General features: G+C 37.8%; 1 protein-coding gene across 1 annotated transcript; it reads right to left on the reverse strand.

Moving 5' to 3' along the window:
* Window positions 1-1,706: 1,706 nt before the first annotated feature.
* On the reverse strand, window positions 1,707-20,653 carry ASRGL1 (asparaginase and isoaspartyl peptidase 1). Its single transcript, XM_066314985.1, has 6 exons — window positions 20,404-20,653; window positions 16,545-16,687; window positions 11,459-11,613; window positions 7,076-7,194; window positions 5,086-5,196; window positions 1,707-2,428 (listed from the first exon to the last, which is right to left on the reverse strand). The coding sequence occupies exons 1-6, from the start codon at window positions 20,588-20,590 to the stop codon at window positions 2,193-2,195; spliced, it is 951 nt and encodes a 316-aa protein (XP_066171082.1). The 5' UTR covers window positions 20,591-20,653; the 3' UTR covers window positions 1,707-2,192.
* Between the last annotated feature and the right edge of the window lie 438 nt (window positions 20,654-21,091).

The following is a 21,091-nucleotide window of genomic DNA, read 5'->3' on the forward strand; positions in this document are numbered from 1 at the left end:
AGCGCTGCTGAGGTTGCTGGGGCCTTTTGGGTCAATGTGAACTTGTTCAAAGCTAACCTAAAGCCAACTGTCACGGTTAGCATAGCGTCAAATCCTTGCTAATCAACCACCCAGCAGGTGTATCAGCTTAGACTTGCTGCTATACTAACCATCACTTGGGTTTGGGTCAGCTTGGAGCAGAACCAGAACAAAAAATGTTAACACACAAACAGCTTTATGAAGAAGGTACACCAGGTGTTATGGCAGTACCAGGTAAACACGCCTCCCTCCAGCTAGTTCAAACAAAGGAAGGGTTATGAGCAGTGTGCCTTCTATGCACTCTTTCATCTGACAAAGCCAGTATATATGACAAGATATTTGTATTCTTGTGTGCAGCCTATATCACCATTTAGCTGTACAAAACATATTTCAAGTTGGATTATTTTTCATTAAAAAAAAAACCAAATGAGCAATGCTGCAAAGTGAATTTTGACTGAACTCATGGAGGTTATTTTTCTATTGCCTGTCCCCAGTTTTATCTTCCTAGGGACAGGTGAGATAAACAAAGCAGATTATTGGTGACAAATACTTCGGATGTATTTTGGAAATGAAGCTGCTTTTTTTTTACCCCCAGAGAAGAGCTTGACCCTACAGGATTGGTATCTCACGCACAGAAGGGGAAATTAATTAATTTTTACTCAATAGAAGGCTACTTTTTTCTACCAGTGAGCACATCAGAATTACTGTTACTGTTTTATGAACCTTTGATGATCAGGTAGCAGCCATTTTCAACATGATCTTCTGTTGAAAAAAATGCATAAGTACTCCATGGTCATGTTTTGCATCCATCATCTTCTCTTGAACTATCGCTGTCCACATCCAATCTGAAACATCCAAGAAAACATTGATCAAAGCATAGAGCAAGTTAAGGCAGTCTTGGCAACCTTGGCAACATATTATTCTGTATGGGCCAACTCAGTAATACAGCTTATTGTAGTTGGGACACAGGTACGAGTAGTTTCAAACCACAATCTAAGATTTTTGTTATGTTTATTTGGGCTATTTTGTGAAGGGAACATTCCACAGAATGACGGCATGCAAGAGAAAATCTAGTCACAGCTGAAATGCATAAAATTATTACAGTTCTTTACACAAAAAAAAATTATGCAGTTGAGAGTCAGAAAAATAAAAAAGGAATTTTTTTTTTTTAAAAACCCCCACAAAATCTTAATGAAGAAAATGTATTAGAAGTAACATAGAATGTCAATTTTTTAAAAAAAGAAAATCTCTGTAGACAATGTTTCAGACTTCACACAAGAAGCTTGTTAACAGGCAGTTTTATTTATTTTAGTACAACTTGCTTTGATCACTTTCAGATAATTATTTTTCCAGTTAATCAGCATCTCTGTCTAATGTTTTGACTTAAAAGGTGCCAATCACCTTTGCATTTGAGTAGAAAAGATTGCTGTTATTTTCACTGAAAGCAAGACCTTCTTTATTACTACCCCAGATATTACATCCTTCCCCTTAACTGTCCACTTACAGTTTGAAATACTCTAGCCTGCTTGCTTGTAATTTCCAGTGTGATGTCAGGGAATGGAATTAGAGCTCCTTAGCTTCAGCTTTCTCTTCTATGGAAAAAGTTCCTTTCTTTACTTCATTATATCCTGTGACAAGTTACCTCAAACCTGGGAACAATTTTAATCTTTAACCTGGAACTGAAGATTAAAAACTGGTCTTTGACTGGTCTTTGGTGGTATTTCCCTCACAATTAGCAAGCTGGTACCATGAGATGGCTGCTCAAAAGACTCTGAATTTTCAAAATTCAGCTTTTAATTAACAGGTATTCTTCTTTCAAATCATCCTGGCAGCAGTCTCTGAGAATGGATGTGGAAAGGAGTTCCTCTAAGACTGAAACTAAGGCTCCCTTTAATGTAAGATTAATAAGCATGCTAACCAAGGAACCTACAAACCATTCTCTTTCTTATCTAAAATAGGAGGATTTGACTTCACAAAGGTATTAAAAGACTACACATATATGCATGTCCACTAAAGAACTATTTTGTTTTGAACAAAACAGATTTTGTTTTGACTATAAATGTGATAATGCCTGTGAACCAAAAGATCTTTCAGAAAGACAAAATCAACTGTCACTGTCCTCGAGCAAAAACTGGAGATCTTCATTCTTCTCCGTCAGTAAACCTTCTTCATTCTTAGAATCCCTCCCCTTCAGATGCAAGTGCTTCATCAACAGATTTTATATGCTGCTCTCCAGCATAAATGCCATAATGCAGGTTGTCATCCTTTACAGTAGCCCAGGACATCTGCTTGGTGGAGAACCTTGCTGCCCACTCTCCTGCCTTGTTGACAACAATGACACCCCCCAAGCCCCCAACTCGTGTCTTCATGTAGTCTAATGCAGTGTCTGCTGCTGCCTCTGGTGACATTCCTGAAAAGAAAAACAAAATAACTTCATAGTACCTGTCCTGACATTTTTAATATTCTCTTAAAATTTCACCCCTCCCCATGGTACCAGTCAAATCGAACTTCTCTTTCAACTAAATCAGCATGAAATTTCCAGTCTAACAAAGGAAGCATTTTTGGAAAGGCTCTGGACAGTTGTGAAGAGCTGCTATGGTGTGGTACTGCTCCAAGTATTTATTTACATAGCTTCAGATTTTGATTCAGTTTCAGTGTTTAATACAAATTATCTCACAAACTTTACATTCAAAACACACAGTTTCTTATGCCATCATTTGAATGGAAAAAATGCCAATCTGCAAGGTTTTCATCAAAGGTTTGTGACAAACTAAATCTAAAGCGTTTACAGTTTGGAAACACAGACATCAAAACAATCAAAAATTTCAGTCACCATCTCTGTTCTAGTTCCACTGGCTGCAACAGAGCTCAAAGCACGTACTACACATTGTCATAATTTATCAAAAGCAGACATCAGCATGACTCTTCCTGAAATTTCTAAAACCATCAGGCAAAATGAGGTCTCTCAAACACATCAGACAAAGGACTAGCAATGGAACTTTAGCTTTTCACTACTTGATTCATATTAACAGAAGTATTTTTCTAAATAAATCAAATTTAATAGCTACATCATATACACAGACCTCTAAGAGCTGCAAAATATTTTTCACTGTAAGTTTAAATATACATTCAGAAATGCAGCTGGCTTGGCTTAATTACCCTAAGACACAGACCCCCAGTAAAGTTATGCAGCTTAAGTTATGGAACAAAACCTGACCTTCATGCCTTCCCTGCAAATTTTGAGTTAAAACCTAATAAAATCAGCAGAGTCAGAATTATTCACAGCACTGGTGACTGACAGGATAAAGCTCCTTACTCTGACGCACGGGTGACACTGTGACTATTCAAGTCAGTGGCACTGTCTCTTCAAAGGGTCAGTATTTCACTGTTTGATGTTTCACCAAGACAACAGCTGCCACCATAGCACTGAAATTCCAACAGCTGTTGAGACTGGCAAAGCAATACACTGAAGCAATTCCTCAAATACAGAAGTAAATTTTGCAGCATTTGTCCAAAAGAGGATATTTAGTATGCGAATTACCAAATAGCTGAACAGAATTATGAGGGCTCTATAGTTTTCTTACATATGCAACTTCAGCTCACTGTTCAAGGAATGAAAAAGCTATAATAACGTGAGGGTTTGTTTTCAGTGCCTTCATGGAAACATGTTGAGAGGAGGGGCCAGGGGGAATCTAATTGCTGACGTGTTTGCCTGGCAGCTGAGTTGTATTTCTGGGCCGGATGAATGAAGGTAAAGCAAGCATGGGCAGGGTGAACAAGTGCAAACCAATCAGACATGAATACATGTAGGTTCATTTTCTTTTTCTCTTTTTCCAATAAACTTTTTAATTCGAGACTCATTTGCCTCTCAAACTCTTTAATCACAAGCCAGATAACTGCTATCAATGCATACGTCTTGCAATGCAGTTAACTTCAAGCCAAAGAAGAAACTCGTTTGCACAGCTTAGACAAGAGCTTAGAAAGCTGTTCACAATTTGAATACTCAGAGACGTTATTTAGAGAGTAAAGGGAGAGCATAACACATTAAGAGCTTTGGGAAATAATCTCTAGGTTGAATTTTATGCTGAAACTGTCACGTCAGCTGTGGGATTTAGAGAAATGTACCCATTATATGCAAACAGCCCTATAAAGCACAACAAAAATATTTGCAGCTGTTACTTGTCTCTCTACTTACTGCTTCTCCAATGAAAATGTAAATTGAATGTTTTCCAACTATTTCCACTTTGGTTGATCTCAAAGCAAGTTACGCTGTACTGCCCCAAAAGCTACAGCTTTCTAAAAATAATGGTGATATCTCTTATTAATGATTCTTGAACTGCATGCAACACAAGCATGTTGTCTGGCTATGTTTACAGGCTGTAACATAATCAAGGGTTTAGATGGCAAACTAAGTCATGAAGGTAAAGCTACAAAGGGTCACCCCACAGTCAGATTGTATTACAGTCACATAAGACATACTGTGTCAGCTGTTTACCACATACCCACCCAGTCAGTTCAGTACATTTTCCAAAACAAAATGTAAATTGAAATCAGGGTTAAAAAGTCTTAAAATAATTTCTGTTGCTGTAATCAGAGTTGTTTAATAATAAAGACCTTTACAGTTCATTAGAAAGGCAGTATCCCATACTTTCTACTTCAGCTCCGGTTATCTGTTTCTAGCCCTCCCTTACTCCTCCCTAAAATACATCTTATTTTTACTTGTTTTCTTTTTCTTGTTCACAGATTTTTAGTTTATAATTGGGAAAAAGTTACTGAAGAGAACTTCCATTAAACAAAGTACAGAGTAATGTCTTTCAATGAACACTGGTCTAAAGCAGGATTCAGTATCAGGCAGCAGAGATAATTCTGTTCACCTCAGCTATTTTGGCTTTATTAATAATTTAGTATTTTCTTTTGTTTTTAAAGTTTATTTTTAAGCCATCCACATACCCCTGAGAGCAACTCTTCTGACAACTGTTCCAGGATGACAGTATATATACTGAAACCTGTGATCAGACAATATTTCTAATCCTCATTATTTCAGATTATAGGCAGTTTGGGATATACCTTGCTCCATGTGATAGAGAATCAGTCGGGCTAAGACCACTTTCATAATGCTCTCCCCATGTCCTGTGGTTGAAGTGGCACCAGAATGGTTGTCAGCATAACCTCCACTTCCTTTTCAAAGGGAAAAAAAAAAAAAAAAAAAAGAGAAGGCAATGATCTGTAATACAATTTAAAAGCCCTGCATTGTTTAAAATAGCTACCAAACATTTCTTTCTTTAGGTCCACTAGCTCTGTGCATTTCAGAAGCTTTTCTGACACTTTGCTCTCATTCTCATTTCTGCCACAATTTTAAAAGTAAAATATATGATAGAGATGAATTAGAGTTGGAGCAAGTCAGTTGCCAAGTTGAGAGAGAAGACTAGTGATCTATTTGTGCACAAGAAGCAGAGGCAGGCCAACACTCCATAGGAGTGAGCAGAAATATTTTCCACAACAGCAAGGGAGGGTATATCGAAGATCAGCAAGATAGGGTTGGGACCCAGAATGTCAGGTCATATCAACTGAGAAGATATGAGGGAAGATCTGGTGAGGACATTGGTGAGCTGACCAGTTTGAGGGGAACTTATCCTCCACAGCACATAAGAGATTTGAAGAGCATGGGCTCTAGTAAAACTTCACAAAGGACCCCTGAAAAACCTAAAAGTCCTCACCACAAGCACAGTGTTTCTTCTGTTGTATTCCCCTTCTCCCCCCTTTTTTTTTCTCCCACCCTTGTTTTGCTGGCACATTCCACACCCTGTTCTCCACCAAGCTTCTGCTTGCTCAATACCCATATTTCTAGCACATCTCCTAAGAAAAAATATTTCCCAGGAGCTAAGAAAAAACATACCACAACATCATAAACAAGGTACTGCGGGAGGGGATAGAGGACTTAGAAGAGCAATGAAAGTTTCTTCCCTTCTGCACTTTCCTGATCAGACCCTTTTAAATGGACTCTGAGTAAGATGTGAAAAAACACTGCCCTGTTAAGGCAATGCCCCCTTACCAAAGCCTCTGATGTTTGAAAGTACAGCTGACATTTCTGTATCAAATCCTGAAGATGCCTAGTGAGACCAAAAGTTGCAAGCAATATATTCAAAAAGTTCCCAGTTTGACTTGTCCTTCACAACCCATGTCTCAAACTATACAGATGCTGAATATGATCTACACAGGAGGCAGGTATTTGCAGTCAGAAGGCTGCAGCCAGACACAAAACTGAAAACCATAGTCAAAATCCAGAGGATTCCAAAATGTCATCAACTTTGTATGCAAAAGAAAGACAGCTTTATAATAATCATATACTGCCAACAGCAATGCTATTTGAGTTTGGATCATCTTTTAATTATTTACTAAAAATAATTATTGTCCAAATCCCAGCTGTATGGTAGAACCCTGAAGCAATCAAATGGGAAGTCTGTTTCATGAGAGGAAGAAATCTGTGGAAAGGATTTTAAGTGTCTCTGTATACTTGGATAAGAGATCTCTTAAAATATTTCCTTTATTCCACACCTTATCTCTTAGGTTCTGAGACAGTCTAATCGGGGCTCTCTTAACAACAGGAATTTACTCAGAGTTGCAAGTCACTTTATAATTCTTGCTCACTGATGTAACAAGTAGTAATTGGAATTACACCTACTTCCTTAAGTATCAAGGAAACAGCATCTTGATATGGAGCAGGCTACATTTTTTGACTTAGCGGAAAGTAGAGACATAAAAAAGGAGAGCTTTATTAGAATCAACAGAAAGGAAACACGGGTGTTAGCACTGAAGTAAGGACAGAAAAAACAAACTCCCATCCCTATTTTCCACAGAGAGCTCCCAATTCTTTCTTGCAAACCTCCATGCAATAAGGAGCTTTTGCTTTGACAGTTTTGAATGTTAAACCCCAATTTCAGATGGACTGGTATTGATGTTTTTTTTCACTAACAAAAAGGAGAACTGTAATACTTTTATTTCTTTCTTTAAATGACATACCCCCAAAAACGAAAAGGCAAGATCCCACACCCCATACCTATGCATGCTGTGTCACCAACACGGCCAATCAGTTTATTAGAGAGTCCTCCCGTGGATGTTGCACAAGCTACATTGCCTTCACTGTCTATAGCAACAGCACCGACTGTTCCAAGGTCTCTGCCAAGAAAAACAGTTCACAAAATTAGACAGAATTAAAGCATACCTGCCAAAGCACGTTGCCTTTATTTCCCAGGTAGCTTTAAAGAAGATTTCTACAACAGAATTACTGCTCATCATAAAGCTATTTTCACCATGCTTCTCATTACAAAAATAACAAGAAACATGCACCAATTCTCACAAGCTTTGTATTTAACAGAGTAGAAAACACTTTTTTTTTTTAATCTTTCCCCCATGACTTGTTTACTTTCATACCATGGAAACTTGGGGAGGGAAAAAAACCCACAAAACAAAAGAACACAGGGCAGAAATACTTGTAGTCATTATAGTTCTGGAGTAGTTTTTTGGCTGACATACAAACTGACACACAACTTTCCCCTAAATGGCAACTCAAAGATGCAACAATTGGCTCCACTGTCTCAACAGGAGGTTAACCGGAATTATTAATGACAATGCACATAAATGAGTGAATACAGAAAAGGACAGTAATGTTATGCATGCACTGAATCATTTCCTTCCTGTTCCTCCTCTTTCCTTTTCCTTACTCGCCTTAATGTTTGAATGCTATTAAAAAAAGCTTATTTATTTTCCTTTCAACTAGTATTGCTCACAATGCATCATTAAGACATACTTTAGTCTTTGTACTCTGCAGCTACGTAATCTTGAAGTTTAAATCACTTGGCCAGCAGACTCTGCTGAAACTGCACATTGGCTTAAAAATCCTCAGGCACAGAAGAAAACAGAAGTCTCAACTATATCTTTATTTCTTCACCACAGAAAAGACATACAATAGCCTGCTCAAAATACACATGTGTAGTTGTGTATGAAAAAAAAAAAAAAAGCCTGTCGTGACACACTGTAACAGTTGCTGCACTGAGAAGTGAGACATTACTGCGAAGCAACAGTTTAAATATCTATATATTCCAGTCTTAGCAATTCACATAGGAACATAAACCAGTATGTGACTAGGAGAAGTATACCAAACCCCAAAAATAATCCAAATCCCTCCACACAGGAAAATGTTTTGTAACAATCCTTCAAGGAACTACCCAACAGGCAACTGCAAAAAGAATACTTTTTGAATTTTCCAGGGCACTGGTGAGGGTTTCTCTATAGTTCTGCAAAATCTAAGCTAATTTAAGTCAGATGAAATACCTTGAAACCCACAGTCAGATTCTCAGAGACCCAACTTCCTGTTCCCTCCTGCTTATGTAAAATATCATACTGTCAGTCCCTACACTTCATTCACAGCCATTCAAAGTTGACTGATGAATCACAGGCCTTATAGGCTGCTCTGACATTTATGTAGAGACGGACCTCATCTCAAACTGATATGATGGTACAGATGGCTTCCCACCCATCCATCTGTTACAAATGATTTGCTGAAAAGAACATTAGTAAATTCAGTACTCCCTTGCACATTCATGTAGCACCCTTCAACCAACTAAAGTTAGATCCTCCCGAGAAATTTAGAAAGATGTATCCAGATGTACATTTTCTTAGGTAAGTATTTACCTTAAGCAACTGGTGGGGGGTGGGGGTGGGGAGGGAAAAAGGCACACAGATGACACAGGCAGTTTGGGTATTACCTGTTTCGGTATGAGAGCACAACTGGCAATAAATAGCAAAGTGAATGTGTCCAACACGCCTCATCATCATCAGTGGAGCAAATAGACAATTAAACTTGATTTCTTACAGTCCCTTTTTTACTGCTTCAGTGTAATCTTTCCTTTGATCATCTTCAGAATAAAGGCAAAGAAGATACAAATAATTTTTTTCCATGGCTAGTTGACTCCAAAACATTAACAAGGAAGACAAAACTGCTGTCAAATTATAACCATCTCTCTATTTTTAGTTATTGACAGTAGCAAGAACCTCAAGAAGTACCTGTGGTATACCAGAGGATGCTATTAGAGATATTTTCAATCAAGGATTATTCCTATATACTGCATAAACTGTGATACAGATAATAATGTATTATTTGAATTTGTTCATTCCCTTTTGTCTAAATCTTTCATTGTCCAGTACCCATGAAGTGACATGTACTTACACTACCCCCATTTAACTAATGAGTTACCTTCTATTTCATCTCTCAGCCATGCATCAGTAGTGGTTTTTTTGTTTATTGTTGTTAGAGTCCTTGTTAGTTAATACCTCCTCAAGTTACTCTAGCAGTGTGATTCACAGTGGGTCTAGGAGCCCATTTACTACCTTACAGCCTGACTGAACACCCTTTCTGTGGGATTCTCAGGCAAACTCCAGTAATCCTTAACAAGGGTACTGTCAGAGTCTTTGACGTGTGAGACTGCAGATAAATCAAATCACACCTTGTTCTCAGCAAAAGGTGTGCAAGATGGAATGTTGTACATGCAATGGAATCCTAAGCTTTCAGCATAAATCAATGCAGGCTTCTAACTAGGGGAGGAGAAAGGTTCTCTCTTATGGAGGCATCAGACTTTACCTGCAAAGCCTATGAAACCCCAGGGTTTCCAACACTGTGAGGATCAGAGGACTGGAAGTAAAATATACATCAACCTTTAAATTCCCAGTATGATCTGGTATTATGTTGCCTCTGACTAACACTACTTCACCTTCTGTTTGTTCTCCTCAGGCAAGTTTCTGCATAATCACTGTGGACATAACAGGGAAAAAAAACATTCCACGTGTGATACAGAATGAAATGGGTTTGCATTAAAAAAGACCTGTTTTCAACTTTGTGAATTTGCACTGATGTTTTGGTTTTCAGGAAAAGAACAGCATGGGCCAAACAAAAAAAAAAAGTCTTCAGCCTTTCAGAAATACACGAGCTTTTTATTATCAGATATTTCAGAAGTCCATGCTGAAACTGAAGATGCCTAACACTGTTTTCAGAGAAAAAAAAAGAAAAAAAGAGAAAAAAAAAAGGTAAAAATGAAGCAGTTATGAGGAATGAATGAAGACTTAAATGCCATGCTATTCCATCTCATATGTTCAAGAGAACAAGAGGCACAGGTGGCTACACCATCCTCAAAATTCTTCACGATGAATGATAATTACCGCACAGTCCTTGGACAGACCATGGATCAAAAGAAAACTGCTGCTGGATACAAGACAAACTATGATCAAGACTTTATGGTCAAGGAACACCACCACTTAATTTACAAGGCCATATTTAAGCTTGTTTCGTTACTTTTTTGTTTTCTTCTAGCAATTTACTGAAAGTAACATATAGGTTGTAATTTATAGCCTCATTTCAGGGACTTTAACATGCTCACAGAAGAAATTTCCTCCTTCTGGTCTACAAATTCAGCTCTGCTCCTGCCATTATTCCTGTTTCACAAAACAGATGAATAGCATTGTTCAACAAAACATAATACAGCATTTTTGTAACGTAATACAGCGTTTTCCTGCACCACAACCACCGACATACAAATGGAAGCTCAAAACAATTTAGTCTTTATGTCTACAGGCACAGAAAACATTCTTGACACCTGATGTTTTTCATTCCTTTACTGTCCACCTCACCTTCCCCTCTACTTTATATGACACTGGCTTGTTTTCCAAGTGATGTTCATTTTGCTGTTGGGCAATACCATCCAACAGCATCTCTCTTCCCACCCACCACTAAACTTGCTCATTCTTTTTCACTCCTTTTCATAACCAACAGCCACAATCACTACTCAGAAGGAATTACTGGTCAAAGTCTGATGTTGTTTAACTATCTAATCCAATTTAAAGACAAATCTGATCATCTACTTAATGAAGATCAGCTTCCTTGGGTTTTCAAGGGTTTTTTATTAACTTGTTTTAGTATGTGCACTGGGGATTTTTTAAAATCAGTTCCTCCCTGGAAAAAGCAATACAGAATAGTACCTGCTTTTGTTAAAGCTACGCTATGCACTTCTGTAACTGATGATTTTAAGAGCTAACTTTAAGAGCTAACTTTGTTCTCCAACAAACCCATAAAACTATACTATTGTCAAAGTGACCAATAATCGTAAGCAGCAATAAGTTTCATCAAGTTTGTTCCAGTCATATAAGTATAATCAAATTCATTGAAAGCCTGAATTTCTATTGCTTTTAATAAAGACATACTGTAAGGACTGTATCAAACCACATAATATTTGGAATACAAGCCTTCAAGGTTTGTGTTTATTTGTTTGGGATTTTGTTTTTCCTTGTCACTTTGTTTGTTTGAGGGTTTTTGGTTTCTTTTGAGTTTTTTTGTAACCAGGTAGCACAAATTAAATTACCCAAATTTAAAAATAAAATATATTTTACCTACTTCTGAAACTCTTCAGGGTTGGAATCTGGCTCAAGGTTCTTCTTCCATCTCTCCCGGGATCTCTCAGTTACGAGTTTCTCCCCCGGAATTTCAGGAATACCCATGGCCTGGGCAAACAGGTGTGCACCATGGTCAGTAAGTAACATGTGCTTTGTCTGCAGAAAGACAAGACATTAATTGATAATTCTTGTTTTGTCTTGTACTGAGCAGTTTTGTATAATTGCTACTTTTCGAAGCATCCACACAAAGAAAATGACAATTTTTATTTAAAAAAAAATTCTGTCCATATCCCCTTCCACTACAGCTGAAAAAGCTTTCAGTTCACCAAACCACAAGGTTTAACCATCAACAGAAAAGAATTGTACTTATCTATTTAAAACTTACTATTATGGGAGAAGAAAAATTGGTACATTTGTTCTTTAGCTAATTTGTATGCAACTGTTTTGTACTGTTTCAAATCAAATTACTGAATCATCAAATTGCTACATAACTAACTGCTTTATCCAGTTAACTAAAAGATTTAGAAGGCTTTTATTCAAAAGAATGCTAAATAAATTCCTGTTTAAAGGCATTACACCTAGTAAAATAACCAGCAAATGTAAATACCATACAAATAAAATGTTCCTTATCATCAGCTGAACAATTTCATTTTAAATATTTTCTTCAAGAAGCTGCTATTCTTATTAACTCAGAGGATCAAATTTAAGAACAGAATACTTTCTAATGGGCTTGATCAAAACATGTTTACTCTCTTCTAATAATACTTGAAAGTTCTATTTAGATTCTTTTATTTACAAATCACTTCAAACCAGATTTTAATTCAACAACCTTCATTAATTCCATGCTTCAAAGTCTGTAGAGCCTGGTTAATTCATATTTTAGAGAAAGTTGCCAGATATTTTTTTTTAATTAATCCTTATACTTTAGTAGTAGCTCTGAAATCCGGGGGGGGTTTATGTGTAAAAAAGTAAGGAGCAGCTTCTTGCACAATTACACAGCTGACAATTGCTCATCAGGAACGTTTTAGAGAAGTGGCAATCTGACTATGCAGCGCAGAACAGCTTCAGAGCAGAGCACCTAATTTCCAGCAAGCCTTTCTGTCCATGCAGCAGCACAGCACACCAGAGCAGCTGAGGCCCAAACAGAACCATGTGATGCTGGAGGGAGCAGGCCTGCAGAGCCTGGCAAAGCACCCACGTGGCACACTCCCATCTCTTGGACAGAAGCAAGGACAGCAGAGGTTGGGTATTTCTGTACCATGCTACATGCTGGAGGACATTTACAGTCTCAAAGCTTCAGGATAAGATGTTGCAGACCATCAACTGCTGTTGATTCCTAAAGCGATGACAAGTAATCTTTACAGGACCAATGCATAGCACTGCATTGTTTTAAAGGATTCCAGACAAACCTCTTCCCCAAGTCAGAAACACTGATTTCTACCTAAGCCTGTCACAGCCTCTGCCTTAAGCCCTTTGGACAGGGATAGAGAGGACTTTAGAAACATTTCTGATGTTGCAGCCCTGATATCAAACATTTCTGAAAATTTAAATGCCTTTTTAATTAATCTTTAATTCATGAGAGTATGCTTTAGGAAATATTAAGGGTGGCAAGGAAGAAGTCCCCCGTATATGTGAAAGCAGACATCAGGCTTTCATGCTGAGTGCTGTTACCACAGTACGAGACGAGGCAAGACCTACCTATCTCTAACAAAACTAATGAGTAGTGTTCTTCGACTTGAGCCAACTTCTTTGTGCAATACTGCCCCCCTCTGCCACTACTACGAACCCACGAGAAGCACACAACATAATATTCAAAATAGTTTTAGTTTATATTTGTGCGTGTGGGTTGGGAGTTCGTTGTAGGAAATTTGAAATTAGCTTTTGTCTTGATCTGTACCAGAAGGCCGTATCCTCCATCCGTTGCTTTCTTCAGCAACTAAGACTCTATCATCCTTTAAGTAAGTTTCAAAAATATAAACTTTTATTATAAAAATGGAAGCTATTTCTAAAACTTTTTCATAGGATTCCATCCCATATGCCAAACTGAATAACATATGCACCTTCCTAGGCTACACAAACAGGAAATACTTAAGTATTGATAAATAAACTTTTATGATAGGACTTTGTGTTTGGGGTTTTTTTTTTTCCTTCTCTTTCAGTCCTTGCTGAAAAGATGTTATCTTAAGGTGATTTTTGTCATTCTCTTAAGCAGATGTTGTCAATCAAAAGAAATAGTAGAACACTGTCAAACAATGCATAAACATTTTCCTGTCTCATTCTTCCAGTTTCATTAATATGCTTGCTAATGTGAAGTGCTTACTTTTTCTGGAAAACATTTACATAAAGTAATCCAAAAGGACAAGAAAAGGGTCCAAGAGATCTTACAAATAAGCAACAAATGCTAGCACTTTTAGTTAATCTCACTGGAAATGGGGAAGATACCCCAAATTTCTGCCTGGCTTAAAGTTCAGACCATCACAGTTCTTGATTTAACAATTGTGGCAGCACAGAGCACAGATAAAAACCTCGTCCTTTGCCTCAATCTGTTATAAGGTAAATTCTCTTTTGCCTAATGTAAAGTCCTGCACAATAAGTGAAGGGGAAAACATACACAACTTTCATATACTAGTGAATTAGTGCTCTAGTATTCATGTGAAAGCCCATCTAATGAAGTGGTGGAGCTGAGAAGGGTTACATGCCCCAAATCAAAAAGCCCCGAATTATTTCAATGTATCGTTCTATTTATGTTCAGTGCAAACCGGAATAATTCAACAGAAATGCAAGTGCTTTTCAAGAATGTGTTTCATTAGTTAATGTTCTAAAATTCTTCCATCTCTAGAAGCTCCTACGAACAACAGTACAGTAAATCATGAATGGAAATTATTCTAGTGCCCTCCTTTTTTCTACTCCATGAACTTGGACAAGTTTGAGCCCAGTGGGAAAGCGACAGCCAAAAAGGACAAACGTTGTAACAACAACCTAGAGGAGCTACTCTGGCCACCAGATGGAGCCCAGACTGTTCCATAGTAGGATGGAAAAACCATTACAAGCAGATGTACAAGGTGGTTTTGGTTGGTTGGTTGGTTTGTTTTCAGGAGCTGCATGTTACAAAATTCTTTATGGCATTAAGGCATCTTGAAACCACTGGGAATTATGCATACAGACTTAAGACCCCAAGAAAACTACCCTTATTATCCCTAAGTCACATAGTTAAAACTGTTTTTTAATTAAGTACAATACAACAAAACACACTACGAAATGTACTGTGAAATACTTGGTATTCCCATTTACAGGAAATGGAGAATCACAGAAACTCATCTCAAGATACCTCAAACAATTTAGGTCAACATTTACACTTGAAATCTACCATCATGCACACAAGATTTTTTTGCATCTTGGCAAAGATTAATAACTTTACCACAAAATACCACAAAAATGGTGTTAGGGCTACACCATTATATGTGGTCCTGTACAGTAGAATTTTATGATTTCATTTCAAATTTTACCTCAACACTTTTGAACACCGGAGGCACCATGAAATGATAAGAAAGACGATGTAACATAGGAGACGGCTTTCTGTTTGCTGGTTTGGGGGTTTTTGTTTAATTTTTAAAACACACTTTGAAAAGTTATATTCTCAAAATCCAACAGTGTTGTTTTGACCTTATTCTTGTTGACTTAAATGAGGTTTTTTTTCACGGACAAGAAAACCAAGAAAATAAAACAGTGATTCAGGAATAAGAAGCAAACAATAAACATTAAAATAAGTTCTCTACAGAAAAAAATAAAATAAAATACAACATTCACCTTAACATGCTAGAGACACCTCTCTCCCAACCCTTTATTTATATTCTCAAATTTTGTCTTGTGAAGCTGTCTACACCTGTACTTATTTACTGATCTAGTTAATAACAAAATAAAATCTGTATGAAGGGAAAAAACCTTATTCATCACAAGTTTTAACATTGTTTTCTAGTAGACATACATCTGAACATCTAGTAGGCATCTATTAGACATCTGAAGTATTTATATTCAATATTTTAGTGAAATGTTCTAATCTAAAAGCAGAACTATCTTTCAATTGAGGACACAAAAAAAATTTCTATCTGCTTTGGAGGCCATTGAGGACAAGATAAATGTCAATCATCTTTACAGATGACCAAAACAGATTTTGTTTCTTCAAAAGCCACTTTGAAAGGTTAAAGGAAAATACATCTTCTTTTATTAGTAAGTGTTTTTATAAATATGAAACCTTTCAATAATGGGGCAGCTGCACTAGTAGGATGAAAATGTAAACTCCAAATACAGGACAACATTTTGATCACTGTCACAGCCTCGTAATAGTAAAACAGACACAGATACCACATAAATCACTTACTCCCACCCTGACATTGCACCATATCTGAAAAATAAGAGGTCTGCTATGGCAAATACGAGATGGACTTCTTAGTGGAGTAAAGTGGGATTGATCTTATATAGAAGGTCAAGTAATACCTTACTGCCCTGATAAATGTGATTATCTTAGAAAATCTGTCAGCAGACACAGAGCTAATGTTATCTTCTACTGGTGGAAGACTAAAACTGTACTTGTGCTACCACCTGATGAGGTCACAGTGGAAAAGGCCACCCAGAGCAACATAGGGGTGCATTACATGGCCAAATATGTAACTGGATCATTTAACTCAGTTCCATATCACTGCAAAGTGAACAGTGTATTAGATAACTTTAATCTCGCAAGATCAAGCACAATACTCAGTGACAAGATAAAAGCTCTTCAAAAAACAAGTGGAAAAAAAACCCAAAAAACCCAAAACCTCCTTGAATACCAGCAGCGGAACCAGAGGAGACCAACATGTATAGGCCAAGTTGTAGTTCTTTAGAATGCCATTGTTTATAAATATTCCTCAAAAACTCTTAAAGTAAATGCTTCATGGTCATGATCACAGTTTCCAAACACTCCAATCCAATTCTCTCTTCCTTGCTGCTTTAAAGCACTACACAAACATCATCACTGAGGTGTATCAATACACTGGATGAAGTTCAAAGGAAAAGAAAATGCTTCATACTCAAGTAGATAATCAGCATACCTTTTCCATAACAAGTCGAGCAAGTTTTATTGGGTTTGCTATGCACTTAACTGCAGATACTGCGCCAGAGTCTAAATTTTTTCCATCCATGATAATGGCATCCATTTCTACTTCACCTTTTTCATTTAGAACAGATCCACAACCTAAAGACAAATAAAAAAAAAATTTAGGGACCAAGAGAAAAAGAAGAAAGTAATTAGGAATTAACCATCCAGGTGATTCAATTGTAAGCTCTCATCAAGCAACCTTTCTCTTCCCCACTTTGCTGACTTACCGAAAGGATCTCCCAAAGACAAACAAAACAGCAGAAACACTGCTGACTGTAACCACAAAATCCAGCCATTAACAGAAGTCTCACAGAGTACAACATCTACTTGAAAACTGAGTTGTCTTTTTTTTTTTATAAGATGAAAAACACACTTCCAATCCCATCCAAATGATATACTTGGTATTAAAGTTAAATCAACAAACCATCATGAACAGAATTCTTTATTCCCAGATCACTTTTAAGTCTTTACAGTTTTTCCAAGGAAGATACAACACCTCCCAAAGAAACAGTTTAGCATTTGATCCTATCAACAGATTAACATCACACAGCACTCTGAGAAACTGCCAAAATTAATGGAGCAGACTAAGTGTCCCCTCACTACTGTACCAAAAGCTTGAAATAACAAGCTTCTTCCAGTACCAAATAAAAACAGTATATAAAATAATATAAAAAAATTAAAATTAGGTAATAAAACATCAGGTAGTTATTGTCCATAATTATTTGCGTTATCACTAATCTAATTGAAAATTAATGACGTACAAAATGAGACAACACAAATAGAGTCTGTTTTTAAAAAATGCCAATGATTGTAACACAAAGGAATAACAAGTTGCAAGTCATCAAGTGCACAAGCCTTGCTAATACAGATGGTGAAGACTAAACCTGAAAAGAAGTAAAAAACCAAACCAAAACATGGCAGATTTACACAGTACCTCAGGTAAAAAGACCTGAGCATTGTACATAACTAATCCAGTAGGGTTTTTCTCCTTTCTGTTAAACCAACATTAAAGGACTCCAGAAACCTCTGTTAATAACTGACATAAAACTTCAATACCAATGTACTTCAGACCTAAATAAATGAAATTAAATCCCTTGTGAAAAAAGGTAGCTAAATCCTGTAATCCTCCTCTTGTAATCTCAAAAATTGCTCTGCCACATACAGACACACTCCCTAAAAGGAGTGCTACTATTTTTTACCTGTCTCCAAATGCATAAATTATTCCACAGTTCAGTCCTGCATTAACATTCACACTATGTTAATTTCTAGACTGATCTGTAGAGAGCTTACACATTAATTGCCTTATGCCACCTGTGTTGACATCATTCTTCCAGCTTTTCCTTATGCTGGTGAGGAATTGTTTTCTTAGCTAAACCCTGCCATGCTCTTTTAACTTCCTTTGACAGGGTTAGGCTTTCTAACAAATCCCCACTAGATCTAGGGTACCCCTAGATCTGATCACAAAATTCCCACTAGAACTAGGGCACCCCTTTCTCAAGCATCAGTGACCAGAACCATGCTTCCAGGGGAAACTCAATAAGGCCCCTTCATCACCCATATCTTGGGATACTTAAGAGTATCCCAAGTCTACTGGACATATCTCATAAGATACACTTTGGGAATTTCTAAAATTTGCTGAGCAGGAAACAGTTGCAGACAGTTTCTGTAAACAAAGGCAGCTTTCTAAAAAAGTCTCCTTTTACAGCTGGTAAAGAGAGACAGGTACCTTCTAAGAACAATTCATCCCGCTTGCCATAAACTCACAGAAAGGCCTGGGTTGGAAAGGACCTTAAATATCACCTAGTGCCAACCCCTTTCCACAGGCAGGGATGCCACCCACTAGATCAGGTTGCTCAGGGCCTGATCCAACCTGGCCTTCAACACTTGCAGAGATGGGGCATCCACAACTCCTACAGCTCGTACAATTGGCTGTACAGCCAATTTTTCTCCTTCCACTAATCCCTGTGAAAGTCTGTACACCACAGCAAAGCTAGTTACTGAACTTCAAGAGTTCTCAGGCAGGATGAACCCTTCCTTCTGTGCTTACAGGCCTTCCAAACCGATGGGTAGGGACTACCAGCCTCTGAGACTACAGTATCCATTGGCTTACTAATTAAGCAAAGGGCTGGGAAAACAAGAGAGACAACAGAAGACAAAATCTATGAGGAAACAAATAATCAACACATCTGACATCAGTCTAATCACAGTTGGGATACTGAGAGGAGTACTCCAACTGCCTCTATCTGTGGATAGAAAAATCTGTCCTCTGTCCTGCAAAGGCTGCATAAGCAAGAGTAGGTCAGTCATACTGCATAAGGATCAAGAGTGTGTCGGTTCTTACACCTGTGGTACTCATGCCAAGCTAGTTCATACTGCTAGCCAAAGAGATCACATGGAAATATAACTACAGCACAAGTAGAACTTGATGACTTGATTATGCTGCACAAGTCATTAACATGGTAGTTTTATACACCGGTATAGCCTCTGAGCCCTTGCACCAAGCCCACATGAAGATGACCCTACACAGCATGGCTACACCCTATCATGCAAAAAGGGACACAACTTGATTGATCTGCTCATTCTCCCCCATCTTTACTGTTGTCTCTTAGAAATGTCTGTGTGTGCCTAGAAAATATTATCGCAAAACTGATTTTATCCTTTTATGAAGATAAATACTACACAGTGAGTTTTAAACAGCCACTCCAATCAGGATCCATTTCACACAGCTTTCAGCTCAGTTTTACCAGATTCTGAGAGCAGCTGTAGCTAGTGAGTGTTAACACACAATTAGATATATCTGTAACAGACTGTTTGCCACTTAGATCACCATAGTCAAACGTGAACAATGGGTGAAGGCTCAAGTCCAGTTAAGTAAAAGCTAAATGAGAGCGTGCTACCCTGACGCTAAGTATATAAAAGTACACACTACTCCTCCAAGTCCACTTCATGATTTCAGCTTGAATGCTCTAAAAATCACAATGTTCAACTCACGTCAATAACAAAACAATGAAAGTTTCATACTAAATAAAAGCTGCTCTTGACTGCAAGGTGAGATGGCACAAATGAACCTCTGCACACTAACAAAGCACGTAACTAATAGCTATGTTACCTAAAATACTGAGCACCTACAGATATTTCATTCCATGTTCTTTTCTGACATACCATGGTGGGAGTGGTGAAAGAAGAGGAGAAAGTATTTCATTACTACCACTAACAATAATAATTCACATTCCTGATTAGGAAATCCAGTTACAAATCCTTACTATTAGAAGGTATAGCTCCTGACTCATATACCATTATTGCATTGCTTCTCTAGTACTACTGACAAAATAACTAATTGCAGGCATTAATGAAGAAAAAACCACCTAAAATCCCCAACACCAGTATTTCTGTGGCAATAGGTAAAGCACTCAGGATTAAACAATGCTGCAAGGTATATTCAAGTGCCTTGAAGAGGCACATTAACGCAAATTCCCTAAGAATCCACATCTTAAAACTGGATATACATAGCACAGTAACAGAAGATTTACAGAAAAGCAAAACAGCACTACACAAATTAAATGGCAGATACACAACACTGAAGAATGGGAAAAGCATAACTCATCTTCTTAAGTGCACTCATGAGAAACTACAGTACATGCTGAGAAATCAAATGTTTTGTGACATTAGTATTTAATCCACTGCAAGGTACATAAATCAATAATAATGCAATAATAATAATAATAATACAAGCTAGGATTTTCAGAAGCAACAGGGCAAAACACTTGAAATACAATATGATTCTAAGTCCACTTAATTCTTTAAAAAAATACCTGCATTAAAATGAGGATCATCTTCCATTGACCGTACTGCCTCCTCAACTGCATCTACGGCACTGCCTCCCTGCCTCAGGACACCGTAGCCTCGCAGGGCAGCCCTGACAACACCGGCACGACAGCCCTCTTCTCGCTCTCTGAAGATCCGGCCCGCTCCACCATGCACCACGATGACAGGCTTCATCCTGCCAACTTCCTCACCACGCTTTCAGCTGGGCACACAGGTCAGCTGATTGGAAGGGTAGTCTTCAGCGTGTGCTTCCTTCTACAGGGAGAGTGGCTGCAGGTTAGGTAACAGGTACAGGCAGTTTGCAACTATTTTACCTTCTGGGACACCAAGTACTCACATGGAGGAGCTCCTAATTCAGTCTGAATGAGGCCCCAGTGAACTTGGAGCAACTCTGAGGCCGGCCCTCTAAGGAAGCCAGCTTTAACCACGGTGTGGGTCAAGCGGCACAGGATAGGGCTTCTTTTAGGCTAGTTACTCTACAATCTCGTTTCTTACTATGTACCCTGTCTGGTGATAAAACATTACATGGGAACAAGTATTTTAGTAACCCTTGAACCTGCTAACTACTCTTTGTTTTAGATGGGTAGCCTGCTGTCAAGAGTACAGTAAGATCACCAGCAATAAAGAAAGGCAACTGATCCGACCCAAGTTAAAGGCATACCCAGACCTCTGACC

The sequence above is a fragment of the Sylvia atricapilla genome, chromosome 3 (assembly GCF_009819655.1).
Source record: "Sylvia atricapilla isolate bSylAtr1 chromosome 3, bSylAtr1.pri, whole genome shotgun sequence".
NCBI lineage: Eukaryota > Metazoa > Chordata > Aves > Passeriformes > Sylviidae > Sylvia > Sylvia atricapilla.